Below are 18,161 nucleotides of genomic sequence, written 5' to 3'. Positions count from 1 at the left end.
CGGGCGTCTCTTGCTGCCGAGCTTGGGCTCCAGGGCGCAGGCGCAGTAGTTGTGGCTCACAGGCTTAGCTGCTCTGCAGCGTGTGGGATCTTCCCGGACCGGGGATGGAACCCACGTCCCCTGCATTGGCAGGCAGATTCTTCACCACTGCATACCAGGGAAGTCCTTCGTTCTTCTTTTCTATTTGTTGCTTGGTTTATGTTTTTTCATGTACAGCATGCGATGAAGTACACAAATCTCTAGTATGTAACCGGACAGATTTTGACAGATACATGCATCCAACTAACCACTAAAACATTTCCAGCCACACGCCCTCCCAGAGATCCCCTCATGTCTCTTCCTAGCCAATGCGCCCCCACACAAACCTCTCACCATAGGTCAGCTGTACATGCTTTTGAACTTCATACACATGGGATCATTCAGGATGTACTCTTCTGTGTCTAGCTTCTGTTAACCAAGACGTTTCTGAAATGGATCCATATGTGTAGCAGTCTTTCATTGTTTTGTGACAGCTAGATAGCATCCCAGCTTATACAGTAGTGTCTCCATTGAAAGCACCCTTAGTGGTTTTTAGATTTCTAGCTACTGTGAATTAATCCTTCTATAAATATCCGTATGTATGTTTGCTGATCTTACTTTGCTCACTTCTGTCAGGGGCTCAATGTAACTAAAAGGAGTCTGAGATTTTACTCAACTGATCAGCTCACAAAGTAGCCTACCTGTTTCACTGAGGCAGGCGGAAGACACAACACTCCTTGGTTAGAGATGACAGGTAATTCCTCACTCACAGCAACAGCAGGAGCCAGAATATTTGCATTTTTGCACCAGTTCCTTGAGACTCAATCCCCAAAGAGTAATTAACACAGAGAAGGCCAAATGACACACACCCACAGTAGGGTGCATTACAAATGCTCAGGGAATTCTAATTTTCTTTTTCATAATTATTTTTATTGATTTATTTGGCTGTGCCAGGACTTTGTTGTGGCACGTGGGATCTCTGATCACTGCAGCATGCAGGATCTTTAGTTGCAGCACGCAAACTCAGTTGTGGCATGTGGGATCTAGTTCCCTGACCAGGGATCAAACCCGGGCCCCCTGCATTGGGAGCACGGAGTCTTACTGGACCAACAGTAAGTATTCCCAACCAATTTTTTAATAATGGACAATACGTATGCTTGCCCTTAGTTCTAGAGGGAGATACAATATCTGAGTCCCAAAGAAAGTGAAAGTCGCTCAGTGGTGTTCGACTCTTTGCAACCCCATATACTATACAGTTAAATAAATAAGCAGGGTGACAATACACAGCCTTGACATACTCCTTTTCCTATTTGGAACCAGTCTGTTGGTCCATGTCCAGTTCTAACTGTTGCTTCCTGACCTGCATATAGGTTTCTCGAGAGGTGGGTCAGGTGGTCTGGTATTCCCATCTCTTTCAGAATTTTCACAAGCTGGAATCAAGATTGCCGGGAGAAATATAAATAAACTCAGATATGCAGATGACACCACCCTTATGGCAGAAACTGAAGAGGAACTAAAAAGCCTCTTGATGAAAGTGAAAGAGGAGAGTGAAAAAGTTGCCTTAAAGCTCAACATTCAGAAAACTAAGATCATGGCATCTGGTCCCATCACTTCATGGGAAATAGATGGGGAGACAGTGGAAGCAGTGTCAGACTTTATTTTTTTGGGCTCCAAAATCACTGCAGATGGTGACTGCAGCCATGAAATTAAAAGATGCTTACTCCTTGGAAAGAAAGTTATGACCAACCTAGATAGCATATTAAAAAGCAGAGACATTACTTTGCTAACGAAGGTCCGTCTGGTCAAGGCTACGGTTTTTCCAGTGGTCATGTATGGATGTGAGAGTTGGACTGCAAAGAAAGCTGAGCACCAAAAAATTGATGCTTTTGAACTGTGGTGTTGGAGAAGACTCTTGAGAGTCCCTTGGACTGCAAGGAGATCCAGCCAGTCCACCCTAAAGGAGATAAGTCCTGGGTGTTCATTGGAAGGACTGATGCTGAAGCTGAAACTCCAGTACTTTGGCCACCTCATGCAGAGTTGACCCTGATGCTGGGAGGGATTGAGGGCAGGAGGAGAAGGGGACGACAAAGGATGAGATGGCTGGATGGCATCACCGACTCGATGGACATGAGTTTGAGTAAACTCCAGGAGTCGGTGATGGACAGGGAGGCCTGGCGTGCTGTGATTCATGAGGTCGAGTCTGACATGACTGAGAGACTGAACTGAACTGAACTGATACTATACAGTCCATGGAATTCTCCAGGCCAGAATACTGGAGTGGGTAGCCTTTCCCTTCTACAGGGGATCTTCCCAACCCAAGGATCAAACCCAGGTCTCCCACATTGCAGGTGGATTCTTTACCAACTGAGCTATCAGGGAAGCCCCATCTGAGTCCCAAGGCTGTAAGCAAATCTGTCTTTTGCTCCAGAGGGAAAAACTCTCTATCTCAAGGTTGTTCAATATACAAACATCCATGAAAACATAGTCTGAAAAAAGGGCACTGAATGCCTGGCTTGCCAGGTATACAGAAATGCAAGAGTTCAACAGAGAACTGTTTCCCAACAGATGAATGCTAAGGGGTAGAGGTGCTGAGTCAAAGTGGCTGTCTTGTATTGAGCTGTAGCAGATACTGCCCCAAAAGTGGCCCAATGTGACTGTACCAATTTATACTCCCATTGGCAGTGTCTGAGGTTTCACCCAGTCCACACCCTTGTCCACACATGGTACTGTTGATCTGTTTCATTCAAGCCATCCCAGTGTGCCCATGCCTTTGTTTATTCAGGAACTCTTCCACATGGCAGATGCTTGAGGTCATTTAAAATGATGGTTCAGATCAACATGAATATTATTGCCTTTACCAAATTTTCATTTGTCAACTATATATTAATAGCCATATATCAGGTAAACCGTGGGTAGTGCAGGCGTGAGGCTCCAGGAAGCAGATACACAGGGCAATCTTCTCTCAGGAAACATATTTTACAGATGTAGAAAGGGACTTCCTTGGTGGTCCAGTAGTTAAGATTCCATGCTTCCAATGTAGGGGTTGTGGGTTTGATTCCTGGTCGAGGGACTAAGATCCCACATGCCTCATGGTGCAGCCAAAAAAAAAAAAAGACATAGAAAGGGAGGAAGAGGCTCTCTCAAGCAATGACAGCCTGTCTTAGGGGAGGGCACTGCCTTATGTAACGCCATTTAGGCCTGGCCACCGTGGGTGAGAGACCCTAGGAGAAATGCTCAATCAATGGAGGAGAAAGCGGTGAGCTTCTAAGAAGCTGGGGGGACCAATGCACATCTGCTCATAGAATTGCCTGAACTTTCCAGCACCTTTGCATTGCCCAAAATGCTAGTAGATGATATTTCTCAGCCGCTCAGTCGTGTCTGACTCTTTGCAAACCCATGTACCACAACACGCCAGGCTTCCCTGTCCTTCACCATCTCCCAGAGTATACTCAAACTCATGTCCATTGAGTCAGTGATGCCATCCAACCATCTCATCCTCTGTTGTCCCCTTCTCCTCCTACCCTCAATCTTTCCCAGCATCACAGTCTTTTCCAATGAGTCAGCTCTTCATATCAGGTGGCCAAAGTATTGGAGCTTCAGCTTTAGGCCTTCTAATGAATATTCAGGGTGGATTTCCTTTAGGATTGACTGGTTTGATCTCCTTACTATCCAAGAAGATGATGATAATGAAGATAATAATGATCAGTTATTGAGTACCTCCTATGTTTCAGGCACTAAATTAGGCTCTTTATATGTATTAAGTTACTCTGTACATTGCAGCCAGCATCCATTGGCTAGTGATGAGATGAAAATATTGAGTAAAAGGCTTTCTATGAGTGCAAACACTGGTCTGGAAGGAGAGCTGTCAGGGAGGTCTGAAGGGGTTCTGGAAAGGTTTTGGTGTTTTTATGATTCCATCCAATCCAGTTATGAGTCTAGAAATTATGTAGAGTGAATTTCCTTAGCTTACATCTTCAGCAGCTAGCTATTCAATAACCGTGATAATAGTGATGATGGCAATAATGATAACAGTATCTTCTTACTCTGACTTAGGCACTATACAATGTGTTGGGTTGGCCAGAAAATTCACTTGGATTTCTCTGTAACAGCTTATGGATAAACCTGAACGAACTTTTTGGCCAACCCAATATTTTGTTTCATTCAGTCCTTAATCCAACCTTCTGAGATATTACAATTCCCATCTTATAAAGGAAGAAACAAGAATAGACAGGTTAATGAATGAGCCCACGGCCTCAGAGCTTTTAAAAGCAAAGCCAGGATTCATACCCCAGTGGGTCTGCCTTCAAAAATGTTTTCTTTCTCCCCTGCAGCACTGTCTTTCCATCCACCCTTGGTCAAACGACACACTTCCTATTTTAGGGGCAGGCTTATCGGAAGGCCCAATTTGCTAAAAATGATTATTGGGAATTAAGTGTGCTGTTGGAAGATGGATTTTTTTTTTTTTTTTTGGTATGTGAAATGACCTGGTTCTCTGCTCTAGATTTATGCAGCTCTGGTGTTAGCCCAGGGATACTGAGCTGACACTCATTCTGGGAAAGACTAGGCTACATCCACCTCTGGCTGTAGACGCTTCCTGACAGCGAGGCCATTCCCTGTCCCAGTCATCCTAAGGCAAGCCTCAGGGAGGAAACCAGAATTCTGAGCAGAGGTCCTAAGCAAACAGAGAGGAAATCCTTGCTTCTATCATCTTGGAGCTGGAAGATTTAGAGGAATGCAGATGTGTAAGCATGAATTCCTCACTGCTGGGAGATTTGGAGACGGACTGGGAGACAGGATGAGACGGGCCTGAAAGTCATTGTTGTTGTTATTTAGTCGCTCAGTTGTGTCTGACTCTTTTGTGATCCCACAGACTGTACACACCACTCCCCCAGGCTCCTCTGTCCATGTGATTTCCCAGGCAAGAATACTGCAGTGGGTTGCCATTTCTTTCTCCAGGTGATCTTCCTGACCCAGATGGAAAAGGTTAAGACCCAAAGGAATGTAACCATTCATTCAAAAACAAAAAAACAAACAAAAACAGTTATTGCGCCCTTTAAGGTACCTGATAATGTTCTAGAGATACAATAGTGAACACAGGCAAATTCCTAGTCCCAAGAAACTTACATTGCAGTAGGGAAGACTCAGTTTAGTTCAGTTCAATTCTGTCACTCAGTCGTGTCCGACTCTTTCCTGACGATATACAAAAAAATGTATGACCTACAGATACTATAATATATAGTTGTATAGAACTGAAAATACTAGGAAGTGAACTAAAGCAGAGTAAGGGGATTGAGAGGGTTTCTTTAACAGTTAAGTGAAGGACAGCCTCAGAGTACAGGCAGTTGTGGAACAGAGATGTGAATGAAGTGTGAAAGTGAGCCATGTGGGTATGTGGGATTGTTTCAAGTAAGGGGAATAGACAGTGCAAAATCCCTGGGGCAAGTGTGTGGATAGCATGTTCAAAAAAACAGTAAGAGGTCTATGTGCTTAGGCTGCGTAACAAATAGGATGCAGAGGGAAAAAAAAGATGATACAGAGAATGTGGGGTTTTGTTCTTTGTAGTTGATTTACAATGTTGTGTTAGTTTCAGATTTACAGCAAAGTGAATCAGTTATGCATATAAGAATATATATATATATACACACATATATATCTATACATTCCTTTTCACATTCTTTTCCATTGTAGGTTGTTGTGAGTATTGAATATAGTTCCCTGTGCTATATAGCAGGTCCTGGCTGTTTATCTATTTTATATACAGTAGTATGTATCTGTTAATCCCAAATTCCCAGTTTATCCCTCCTCCTCTCTTTCCACTTTGGTAACCATAAGTTTGTCTTCTATGTCGTGGGTCTATTTCTGTTTTATAAATAAGTTCATTCATATCACTTTTTTAGATTGCATATATGCTTGATATCATATATTTGTTTTTGTCTGACTTCCCTTATTGTAATATTTGGCTCCATCTATGTTGTTGCAGATGGCATTAATTCATTTTTTATAACTGAGTAATATTCCATCATTATATATATATAATGTGTTTATATATATATATATATATATATATATATATATATATAACACCACGTCTTTTTAATCCATTCATCTGTCTACATACATTTAAGTTGCTTCCATGTAATGGCTATTGTAAACAGTGATGTTATGAACACTGGGCTACAGGTATCTTTTTGAATTAGAGTTTTCATCTTTTCTGGATATATGCCCTAGAGCAAGATGGCTGAATCCTATGGGAGCTCTATTTTTAGTTTTTAAAGGAATCTCCATACTGTTTCCATAGTGGCTGCACCAATTTAAATTCTGAGAATGTAGGAGGCTCCCTTTTCTCCACACCCTCTCCAGCATTTATTATTTGTAGACTTTTTTGATGATGGCCATTCTGACCAATGTGATTTCACTGTTTGATTTGCATTTCTCTAAGAATTCATGAGGCTGAACATTTTTGCATGTGCTTACTGGCCACCTGTACCTCTTCTAGAGTGTGTTGGCTCTTGATGGTACATATAGGAGTTTGTGCTTCATTCTGACAGTGATGGAAGACCATTAAAAGATTTTGTGATAAAAGTTACAGTCTCTATGAGGCCAAGAATGGATGCTGGAAGACTTGTGTATTCATTTCTTAGGGCTGCCATGCAAATTACTATAAATTTGGTGGCTCAAAATACTAAAAATTTATTTTCAATGGTTCTAGAGGCCAAAGTGCTAAAATCAAGTTGTCAACAGGCCCATGCTCCCTCTGCAGGCTCTAGGAGAGAATCCTTCCTTGCATCTTCTGGTTCTGATGCTCCAGGTGTTCCTTGGCTTGCGGCAGCACCACTCCAACCTCCACCTCCGTCTTTACACGGCTTTCTCTTCTGTGTCTATGTCTTCTCCTCTTCTGTCTCTCCTAAGAAGACTTGTCATTGGATTTAGGGCCTCTCTGGATAATCCTTGAAATCCTTCATTTATTTAGATCTGCAAAGACCCGTTTCTCACATAAAGTCACATTTACAGTTCTAGGGGTTAGGATGTAGACATATCTTTTGGGGGTCGCCTTTCAAATCAATACAACTAGTTACGAGGCTGTCACATTAGCCCAGAAAGGCGGTGAGGCTGACTTGCCTTAGATTGGCAGCAGCCAGGTGGTGAGGAGTGGCTGGACTGTATTAGGGTGAGAGCTCAACAGGGAGGAATCACTCATTCAGCATCTCCAGGGATATTCCTTGGGTACCAACCATGTTGCAAGCTCTGCCAGCACTGCGGATACAGCAGGCAAGAAAAGATGCAATGCTCAGGGACCTGCGTTCACATCACAGTCCTGGAGCAAACCTGGATGTTCAGTGTATCGTGTGTCACAAAGGAACACAGGGCGGACAGACCTGCCCTGGTCAGCACAGAACACTGCAAGGAGGAATGCAACTTAGCCAGGCCAAAGGGTGCCTTGTAGGTGAGCCATGGGGAGGGTGGTGAGTTCAGCTGGAGAGAAATGAATTTATGGACGGCCTGGTCAAGATGTCTTTAAAGAATCACACAAACAAGGGTGGCATGAGGTCTTGGGGCGGCCTGGCCATGAACATGTCTCAGACCGCCCAGGACTAACTGCCACCCACTCATGGCCTGCCAACACAGGTGCTGCTGAAGTTTGCATTTGCATATGTAACCATTTTTAGCAACCCACTCCCTCTCTTAAGCTGACAGCCCTGATCCTACCATAGCAACACCAGGCACACGAGCAAAACCGTTGCTCACAACCTGAGGTTGTTCAGATTGGCTGAGATTGTGTTCCTAGCATGCTAGGCCCTGCCCGTGAGTCACCCCGGGGTCCTGACATCATCCCATGGCGAGGCTTACAGTCTTTAGGTAATTAAATCTTAACCTATAAACGGCTCCCTAGAGGCCCTGCGATTCACTTGCCGGCAGCAGATATAAAAGTCTGATGACTCAAAAAGGTGCTTTTAAGGAAAGGTCTTTCATCTATAAGACTCATAAAACTCATTAGTATGCTCAAAACCCCCTGGATGAAAGACAGAGGCGGAGAGGACTCCTCCGCCAAGTGGGTGCCAGACTCCTCCGCCACTGGTGTGGGACTCCTCCGCCAAGTGGGTGCGGGACTCCTCCGCCACTGGTGCGGGACTCCTCCGCCAAGTGGGTGCCGGACTCCTCCGCCAAGTGGGTGCGGGACTCCTCCGCCAAGTGGGTACCGGACTCCTCCGCCAAGTGGGTGCGGGACTCCTCCGCCAAGTGGGTGCCGGACTCCTCCGCCAAGTGGGTGCGGGACTCCTCCGCCAAGTGGGTGCCGGACTCCTCCGCCAAGTGGGTGCCGGACTCCTCCGCCAAGTGGGTGCCAGACTCCTCCGCCACTGGTGCGGGACTCCTCCGCCAAGTGGGTGCGGGACTCCTCCGCCACTGGTGCGGGACTCCTCCGCCAAGTGGGTACCGGACTCCTCCGCCAAGTGGGTGTGGGACTCCTCCGCCAAGTGGGTACCGGACTCCTCCGCCAAGTGGGTGCCGGACTCCTCCGCCAAGTGGGTGCCGGACTCCTCCGCCAAGTGGGTGCGGGACTCCTCCGCCAAGTGGGTGCGGGACTCCTCCGCCAAGTGGGTGCCAGACTCCTCCGCCAAGTGGGTGCCAGACTCCTCCGCCAAGTGGGTGCCAGACTCCTCCGCCAGGTGGGTGCCAGACTCCTCCGCCACTGGTGCGGGACTCCTCCGCCAAGTGGGTGCCGGACTCCTCCGCCAAGTGGGTGCCGGACTCCTCCGCCAAGTGGGTGCCGGACTCCTCCGCCAAGTGGGTGCGGGACTCCTCCACCACTGGTGTGGGACTCCTCCGCCAAGTGGGTGCGGGACTCCTCCGCCGAGTGGGTGCCGGACTCCTCCGCCAAGTGGGTGCGGGACTCCTCCGCCAAGTGGGTGCCGGACTCCTCCGCGGCGTGGTTTGACCGCAGACCTGCCCCTAACGTTCGGGGGACTGAAGTGCCGGCAGAGGCGCACACGCTGCCTGTCTGTACACTTCGAAGCAAAAGATCAAGGGACTCGACTCTTCGAATACGTCGTACCCTTCTGCTTTAATAATTAGCCCTTCGCGATGATCCGGAGACCGCAGTCACCGGCCAGCAGCCTGTCTCACTTTCTTCTTACTGAGGCTCCGTCCAGCAGCCTGTCTCACTTTCTTCTTACTGAGGCTCCGTCTCACGTTTTGATGAGTCCCAAGGCAGAGGCAAGTGGACACCCCCGGCCTACCCGGCCAAGCTCTGACTACTCCCCCACTCGCCACACCTCACGTCTACCGTTGCCCGCCTTCTGGGTACTGGATCCTAGAAATAGCTCAGGCTCCTGGAAGCTGAGTCAAGGGTCCTTGGGTAGGGAATTCTAGGACCCCCGTTTCCTGGAGTGCGGACTAGAAGGGCCAGTTCAGGCCGCGGGGGTACAACCCAAGTAGGCCCTCATCCTCATAGGGGAGGGCGCAGCTGGGGGCGGGCCTGTAATCTTGGGTTGAAGTTACCTCCTGGTGATTGTTGACAGAAAACGAATGAGGCGGTATGGGGGCATCCAGCCTTGTGTTAGGTCACTGGTTCCAGCGGGGCAAGTGGGTCCAGATCAGTCTAACAGGTGGGCGATTTCCCAGGTTGGTCCAGCAGACCATCCCCCAGATGGTAAAAAATCATCTGCTATGAATAAAGAGGATGCTGAGACTCGGGGAGTAATCTCTGTAAAAAGCAAAGAGAGTGGCTAACTGGCAGGAGAAGTTGCTTCTTTAACGCTGTTATTGTACTTCCTGTAATGGCAGCTGGACACGAACCCGTGCCTGGTCGTGAATCAGGTCCAAGTGTCCCATCACTGCCGAGTTCTGGGGGAGGAACCACCGGGAGACCAAGCTGATGAGCCCACAGCTGTCAACTCATGCTCACCCACGTGCACACACATATATACCCACATATGTCTACAGGAAGGAAGGGTAGAGGACAGAGCCTCTGACCGAAGGCCAGCAGCCTTTGCGTGAATAGGCTCTAGATATGAACCACTCATTCATCCATCCAATCAAGCAGCGAATACTGAGAGTCTAGGACTCCAGACACTGCACAGTGCTGGCTTTGCCCATCACCGGACCAGGCGGGGGCAAAGTCAACACAATCCCTACCCTCTTTGTCTTCCAAGCTACCTAAGGCGAGAAAGCCACCCGCCCTGTGATTTTCCAAATAAGTTGAAATAAATGCAGTAGTGAACTATATAGACAGATCTTAACTGCTGCTTGACTTCGCAGGTCAGGGAGGGAGGGAGCATCTCTTGTCTTACTAGGGCAGATGGTCTCAAAGACACAAGACCAGCTGGGACCACGATTGACACCTGCTGGGCAGCCATGGGCCAGGATCCAGGAACTCAAGAAAGGCCCTGGATGCTTGAGGACTGAGTTATATTTTTGCTGTCATAGTGTTGTCCACATATTTCTACACAGCCAGGGTCTGGATTTATAAGACAAGCAGCTTGGTCAGGAGATGTCTGAGACCATAGGAACAGTACCTGTGTAGACATCTGTATGGATGCCTTTTGTCCCTTTTCACCCACAAACCTTGGTTTTTAAAAATTGATCCACCCAAATTTTTATCTTCCTCTTTTCACAGTAATAACTCATTTCCCTCTTCTCTAATTAGTTACAGCATATATGGGGCTTCCTGGATGGCACTAGTAGTAAAGAACCCATCTGCCAATGCAAAAGATATAAGAGATGCAAGTTCAGTCCCTGGTTTGGGAAGATCCCCTGGAGAAGAGCATGGCAACCCACTCCAGGATTCTTGCCTGGAGAATCCCATGGACAGATGGCTGCAGCCTGTGGGGTTGCAAAGAGTCGGACATGACTGAAGCAGCTTAGCACGTGCTCACCCATGGCATATATAGCTCAGGACTCAAAGTTTCTGTGTATTTGCTAACCATTGTCTCCTTGCTCAATTTACATAATTTTTACTGCCAACAAGAAAAGTTTGTATGTATGTAGTGATCTAACAAGAAAAAGATTCTGATATTCTTAGAGATGGCATCAGACCATGGGAAGTCCTTGACTCAGTGGTTAGATTCAGGAATAGTTATGGAACAAACTCCTGGGTTCATCCTTAAAATACAGAATTACTCTGAAATGTTTTAAACAATCTTCATACATCTATTATGCTGATTAACAAACTACTAATTTCACCAATGGAAACCTCTGTGGAAATGTTAATTAGCAGCATCTGGTGTGGATCAGAAATATGGATACTAAGCGAGGCAATTGTAGTCATTATCTCTGAAGTGTGGCCTTTCAGATAAAATGTTAGGTGATCACCTCAAAGTGTGAATTCCTGATTAGGGAATTGACAGCCCCTGGAGTGTAGGTTAAAAATGTACACATTTCTATCACAATCTCTCAACTGAAGCATTTTAAAGAAAATTACAGACATTATCATGCTGCCCACATGAAGATCTCATTCATTCAGTGTTCTAAGTATAACAGTCTGGGGAAAAGCAGCATAACACATTTTTGAAGGAAGACAGTCTAGTGGAAATAAAAGCCCCATTGTTGTTTTCTATCTCAGCATAACTCATTTCTTGACTTTGGTGGAAGCTTTTCCAGAGTCCTCCTGGCTTTCGTGTGCACATGCACAGTCATGCTAGGTTTTGATGGGGGGGAGGCGAGAAAATGGAATGGGAAACACTAAACCTTCAGCCTTGACCATCCTTCCCAGAAACAGGGAATTTTTAAATGCTACAGAGTGGGACCTGGAGCAGGTACAATTACTCTTCCATCTTTGCAGACCTGATGCCTGGCTAGGTTCTGGCCATGACTGTTTTCCAATGTTCTGGTTGTTGTTATTGTTGTTGTTCAGTCTCGAGATCATGTCCGACTCTCTGTGACCCGGTAGACTGCAGCCCAACAGGCTTCTCTGTCCTCCAGTATCTCCCGGAGTTTGCTCAAATTCACGTTCATTGAATTGGTGATACTATCTAGCCATTTCATCCTCTGCCACCCCCTCCTCCTTTTGCTTACACTCTTTCCCAGCATTGGGGTCTTTTCCAACGTCCTGATACCTGCCCTGAAATATAACTCCTCCCCATCTTCTCTCCTGTGTGTGAAATACATTGATAGCATTGCTGAAAGTACTGAGAGCTTCACTTCATTAACTCTCATAAATAAGGACATGAGCAAACTCAAAACCCATGACTGTCATTTGAAATTGGGTGCAAAACCCACCTTCAGCTGAAATGCCTCCATTAGCATGGCACTGTTCCTGGAATCAGGCAGAAGGACAGAGCAGTCCTCCAGATGAGCTCACAGATCAGAGGGAGCAGAGGCTGGAGAAAGGGTCACCTGGTGTTTCCAGGGGCAGGTTTCCTCTTTGGACAGCAGGATTTGGAGGGATAGCCATTACCAACCATGGGAGTGTGGCTGATGAAATTAAGGAAGACGTCTTTAAATTCAATTACACCCTCAGTGGAAATGGTCTCACTAATGCTTGCGGAGAGAATTATACCCAGTCCATAAAGCCTAACATTTCTAAACCCAATTTTGCGAATTATTCTAAAGGTTAATTCAAGATCTCTCTTCCAAATGGCAAGTTAAGGACAGCCAATGGAAGGAAGGTGTCCTCGGACTGACTGAGGGGTTTATCAGCCTGGAAGAGTTCATTAGTTTTAATTAGTGTAATCACTAATGTTGCATTAACAGTTTAGTGAAGGAAAGTAATTACTCACACATCCACTGTATAAGATGGGAAGATTAGAATTCATTTTCCAAAACGATTAGCATTTTGCCAATTAAAAGAATCCTTTCTCCTAGCCAGCGGCCCTGTGACCTCGCTCACCCTGAAGATTGTGTGTGTAAATGAAACATATTTTGCATCAGGAGAAGGAGCAGGAAGAAATGAAGGATTAAGGCTGTGTTTATTCTCAGCTCCTTCCCAGGGCACAGCAAGCGAGCACAGCAGTCTCTGTGAGTTTAGGACGTATTTGCATAGTCATTCACTCTGGAATACACCGCTGGCGGCTTTGTTACCCTGCCACAATTAAACAGTGGGAAGGCCAGGGGAAGATGAGGCCAGAAGGAAGGAAGGAAGGGGAGAGTCTGGCTGGAACAATCATGGCTTGAGTCCAGGGGTTGGACAAGTGCCAGGACTCCACTGTGGTCCCATCTTGAGTGCACGCTCTACTGCTGGGCTTGGGGCATCGCACTGCCCAAGGGGGCTCCCTAAAGCCCTTGGGCCCTCCTCCCAGTTGCCCCAAGTGCTGGGTGCCACCTCCGTGCCCACTCTTTGGCAACATGGTCCGACGGCTCTCCCGCCCTGCTCCTCGCCATCTCTGCCAGATCCCCTAGCAACAGCCACTTGGAATTTCTCATTTCTTAAACATCCCATGTTCTTTCAGATCCTGCTCCTTGGAACCTGCTACTCACAAACCTTTTGCCCGTTTTGTTAGAGCGTCACCCTTCCTGCTTCACCGAGGGTAGACAGCACTTCGCACTGACCAGGACAGCTACTGCCCCCACTCTGCACACTCAGAGCCCCTCCCGGCATCCTGCACCCTTGCACTGTGTTATGTTACACTAATCACAGTGAACCGCTGAGACGGGAGCAGGGATCCTACCCTGTTCAGTATTCTCAGCCCGGGCCCAGGCGCTGCATGTGTCAGCTGGTGTATACATTTTCGTCAGATGGCTTAATGATTGTGGACAGGTATCAGCCCTCCCTACCTCCCCCTCATCGGCCTTATCAAAGCTCAGCCAAGGAAGCCCAGCGTGGTCGGATCAAGGAACATCACAGAGGAGGGAACCGAGGCATCTGCATGCAGGTGGACACTGCCTCTTCACAAGCGCATTTCCAGAGGGAGCTGACCCTGGCTGAGTGCATCTCCCGGGCTTCCTTCTGAGTGCATTCAGCCAACAGGAGGCACCGGCAGGGGGCTGGGGGGAGGGAAGAAAGGCAGGCCGTGCTGCTGCTTCCTGACTCCCTCCTTACTTTGATTTTATATCAGTACTGCGTGTGTGCTTGCTAAGTCGCTTCAGTCGTGTCCAACTCTTTGTAACCCTATGGACGGTAGCCCACCAGGCTCCTCTGTCCATGGGATTCTCCAGGCAAGAATACTGGAGTGGGTGGCCATGCCCTTCTCCAGGGGATCTTCCCAACCCAGGGATGGAATCTGCATCTCTTCACGTGTCCCTGCATCGGCAGGTGGGTTCTTTACCACTAGTGCCACCTAGGAAGCCTGGTGGTGAGCCCCTGGTAAGTTGTTCTTTAACAATGAGTCTAAAGCAGGACAGACGTGTGCCTGGTGGAGCCAAGTCCCAGGAGTCACAGCGGAGACTCCCGCCCTGGGGACCACAGTCCGGCTGCACACAGCTCTGCGTGCCGTGGTGGTTTTACAGCCCAGAAGGGCATCTCAGATAGTACCACCCCTGGCAGCACTGGAAGGACAAATGGGTATTTACCGAAATTTTGTTCTAAAAATAACACTAATGATAAAATAGGGTGGGGGGTGGGAATCCATTGACCTCCAGACCCTGCAGAAAAATATCAACAATATCAGAAAGGAACAGAAAAATTGATTTCTTTGTTCCTTATGACCATCATAATGCATGCTATTCAAAGGGGGAAATTGCCTGAGTATCTTATTAAAGAATCAGAAAGGCATAAATATTGCATTTTCTTGGACTGAGTCTTCAGAATCTCAACCACTCAAGACATCCACCACGTCCCTCATTTTTTTAAGTTGTTTTTGTGTTTTTTTTATAATATACTAATACATTTGGAAAATCTCTTCTTGCAGGAGGAATCTTTTGAAGGAGGTTCTGTTTTCAATTGGGTAAATTTACATTCTGTCCTGAAATGACACACAGATGTACAATGTTTCAGCATCTAAATTTGGCAAAATATGCAAAACAAGGAATTCAGTCTCATTAACCTATTTGTCAAAACAGATAATAACAAGTGTTGACAAGGACATGGAGAAATCGGAACCCTCTTACTTGGCTGATGGGAATGTAAAATGGTGCTGCCATTTCAGAGAACAGTCTGGTGGTTCTATTTTTTTTTTTTTTTTTTTTCTCTTTTTACAAAATAAAGCTTTCTCTACCTGTATCGGTTGGAGAGGGAAAGGGCAACCCACTCCAGGATTCTTGCCTGGAAAATCCCATGGACACAGGAGCCTGGCGGGCTACAGTCCACGGGGTCTCAAAGAGTCAGACACGACTGAGCGACCGTGTGTCATCACCTGTATTGGAGAGTTTGCTTTCCACACGCTGAACCTGGGGGTTGAGGGGGTGGGTTGGGGGTGTTGGGGGGGTGGTCCTCAGCCAGAGAGACTGATCTCACGGCCACTAACCCACTAAGTCTCTGTCTCTCTCTCACAGTATGTGTCCAGCCGACACGCCGTCACTCAGAGCGCCCCGGAGCCCAGCAGCTACGCCCCTCACCATCCCCTCCACCACCACTGCCAGCACCGCTGCCAGCACCAGCCCCATCACCGCCTCTGCCACCACGCCCGGCCCCACCACCTGCACCACCCGGAGGCGGGGCTGCATGCCGCCCGGGTGATGCCCTGCCTGTGCCCCTTGTTCTCCTGCCAGTGGGAAGGTCGCCTGGAGGTGGTGGTGCCCCACCTGCGGCAGATGCACAGGGTGGACATCCTCCAGGGGGCCGACATCGTCTTCCTGGCCACGGACATGCACCTCCCGGCGCCGGCCGACTGGCTCATCATCCACTCCTGCTTCGGCCACCACTTCCTGCTGGTGCTCAGGAAACAGGAGAGGTACGCAGGGCACCCCCAGTTCTTCGCCACCATGATGCTGATCGGGACCCCCACCCAGGCCGACGGCTTCACCTATCGCCTGGAGCTCAACAGAAACCACCGGTGTCTCAAGTGGGAGGCCACGCCCCGGTCTGTCCTGGAGTGCGTGGACTCGGTCATCACCAACGGGGACTGCCTCGTCATCAACACCTCGCTGGCCCAGCACTTCTCTGACAATGGCAGCCTGGCCATCGGGATCGCCATCTCCGCGGCCGCGGAGATCTGCTCCTCGGAGGCTGAGATGTGACACGGAGGCCACCGGACACTCACGTGTGGCCACCCCTCCCCCGAGAAACTCTGCCTGGGCCCTCAGATCTCCGCGTGCCAGGACTCCAGGCTCCTTTCTATTCTTCTCCCTCCTCCCCTCCTTCCTTCCTTCTTTTTTTTGTCTCAGGTACTTTGTGGTATTTGGTATCTGTCTGCCATGGGCATTATATTATGTAAACATCCTGTGATGCAAGACCTTGGTGTGACTTTTGTCCTCATTTGTTGGTGTAGTTTTACAGAACGCTTCTTAACCGGATTCCATCAGAATGGTGATTGCTTGCCACCCTCAGCTCCCTTCTCTCCTGCTGCTCGAATGAGCAACAGTCACCGAGGTCATGAGGCAGACTCTTGGGGTTGAAAGGAGACTGAGTGTCCGCATCATTTCCCCCTCCTCCTTTCAGTCTGTTTCAGAGTGAGCTAACTCCGAAGGGTGTGGACACAGCAGATTACGGAAGAGGACCTGGCCAGCTCAGGGGTGGGTATTGCAGACCAGCTAGAAACAACTCTGCCACTTTCCCAGGAGCCTCAGGGGCCACACTGTTTAGACACGAGACAGTGTCTCCTCCAGGGCGTGGGGCTGGAGGTACCATCACGCCATGTGTCCTCTGGGTTGATCCTGGGGTTCAGGGGAGCAGGCGAGAGGTTGAACCCTCTCTTGGCAGGCAGGCTGCTGTGAGCTTGCCCTCAGCCCGGGCCATTTTTTCCTTCTCTGAAATCAAAGGCCTCAAGGGTTTGGTGCTTTCTAGAAAACTTCTTTGCCCTTCATTGAGCAAGTCCTGGAAAAGAATGGGCAAGACGCAGGGGAAGAGAAGCAGCCAAAAAAAGCAAAGGATAAAATTAATCTCCTACCTTTGGGAGGGCATTCTCCCCAGAGACAGCTTTATTATCAAGTTATAAAATCCATCAGTGTTTTCCCTCAGGGTGGAGCGCTTTTGTATCCAGCAAAGATTCCTCTGTGCTCTCGACAGTTCAGAACCAGAACCATGACTCAGCAGCAGACACAAGGAACTTGGAGGGTGCACCTGGTCCTCTGGCCCGAAGGCCTGGCCCCATCACTCAGACACCTGCGAGGGTCCTCTTTCCTTTCCTTACTTCTAAAATGCCCCGGTGGTCCAGTGGTTAAGACTCTGCGCTTCCAATGATGGAAGCGTGGGTTCGATTCCTGGTCAGGAAACTAAGATCCGACAAGCCACGTGACGCAGCTGAAAAAATAAATACATAAAACATGCCAAGGGCCCCATTCAGCACACAGATGCTATCACTGGTCAGTCTGCATCCACCATTCTGCTGCAGGGTGAATGAAGAGGCCACAAAAATCCACATTGCCTGCAGGTGTAGATGGCTTTCTCTTACTTCAGCTGTCAGAACAACAAGCCAACATCGTCTTGTGGAAGTCTCTTGGGTTTTTGAAGAAAGTAAGCTCATTTAGTCAACGTCGTCTCTTCTAATGGAAGCTGAACACCTGTAAATCTTCCCAGGAGGTCCTCTCTTACCTCCTTTTGTCATTTTTGTCCTCTCTTTGGCCACTCCCCATCCGCACCAGAAGCATGGGACCCCCAAGCCCCACACGACGCTCACTAGTGGACCTCTCGCCAACCAGACATTGCTCTCAGCCCCGTTGCCTCACCTCAGCCATCTCGGCTGGGTCCTGGCAGGCCTCCCACTGAGGACTTAGTTTCAGGCAGCCTGCCCTGGCTGGGCATCAGCCATCTTTTCTCAGCCAAAAATAACTGATCCTGAAACATAAGAGCAACCTTCCCTTCCCCCAACAACCCTGTGGCCACCTGTGCTGTCCACCTCCAGCTCCAGCTCCAGAAGGGCAATGCCAGCCCATGGAGGAGTGCATAACACAGCCCCCTCTACTTAGTAACCGCTTGGGGCCCGGGAGCTGGGGTTTCATTCTATAAGAGCCCTAAGGAGGCTAATAAACATCGTGTTACTGATGGAGGCAGATGCCAGCTCTGCAGCCCCAAGGAAAGAGTTGTGGGTTCCTTTCTCTCAGCACCGTCACAGCATCCTATAAGGTGCCAGCATCTCCCGCCAAGAATGGAACAAGCCAAGACCGGTTGGCTC

The 18,161-nt window shown here is 48.4% G+C and overlaps 1 protein-coding gene and 1 long non-coding RNA gene across 2 annotated transcripts in view; one reads left to right on the top strand and one right to left on the bottom strand.

Annotated features, from left to right (window-relative positions):
- Positions 1-16,068, top strand: part of SIAH3 (siah E3 ubiquitin protein ligase family member 3) — a 72,408-nt gene extending 56,340 nt beyond the window's left edge. Inside the window, exon 2 of the mRNA XM_061133578.1 lies at positions 15,385-16,068. Within this exon, the coding sequence (XP_060989561.1) occupies positions 15,385-16,068 (684 nt within the window). The remainder of the gene's footprint in view (positions 1-15,384) is intronic.
- Positions 1-18,161, bottom strand: part of LOC133049518 (uncharacterized) — a 304,845-nt gene that overhangs the window by 99,287 nt on the left and 187,397 nt on the right. The window lies entirely within an intron of this gene.

Source organism: Dama dama, chromosome 30 (genome assembly GCF_033118175.1).
Source record: "Dama dama isolate Ldn47 chromosome 30, ASM3311817v1, whole genome shotgun sequence".
In the NCBI taxonomy this organism is placed as follows: Eukaryota; Metazoa; Chordata; class Mammalia; order Artiodactyla; family Cervidae; genus Dama; species Dama dama.
This window is presented reverse-complemented; position numbering and strand designations above follow the sequence as displayed.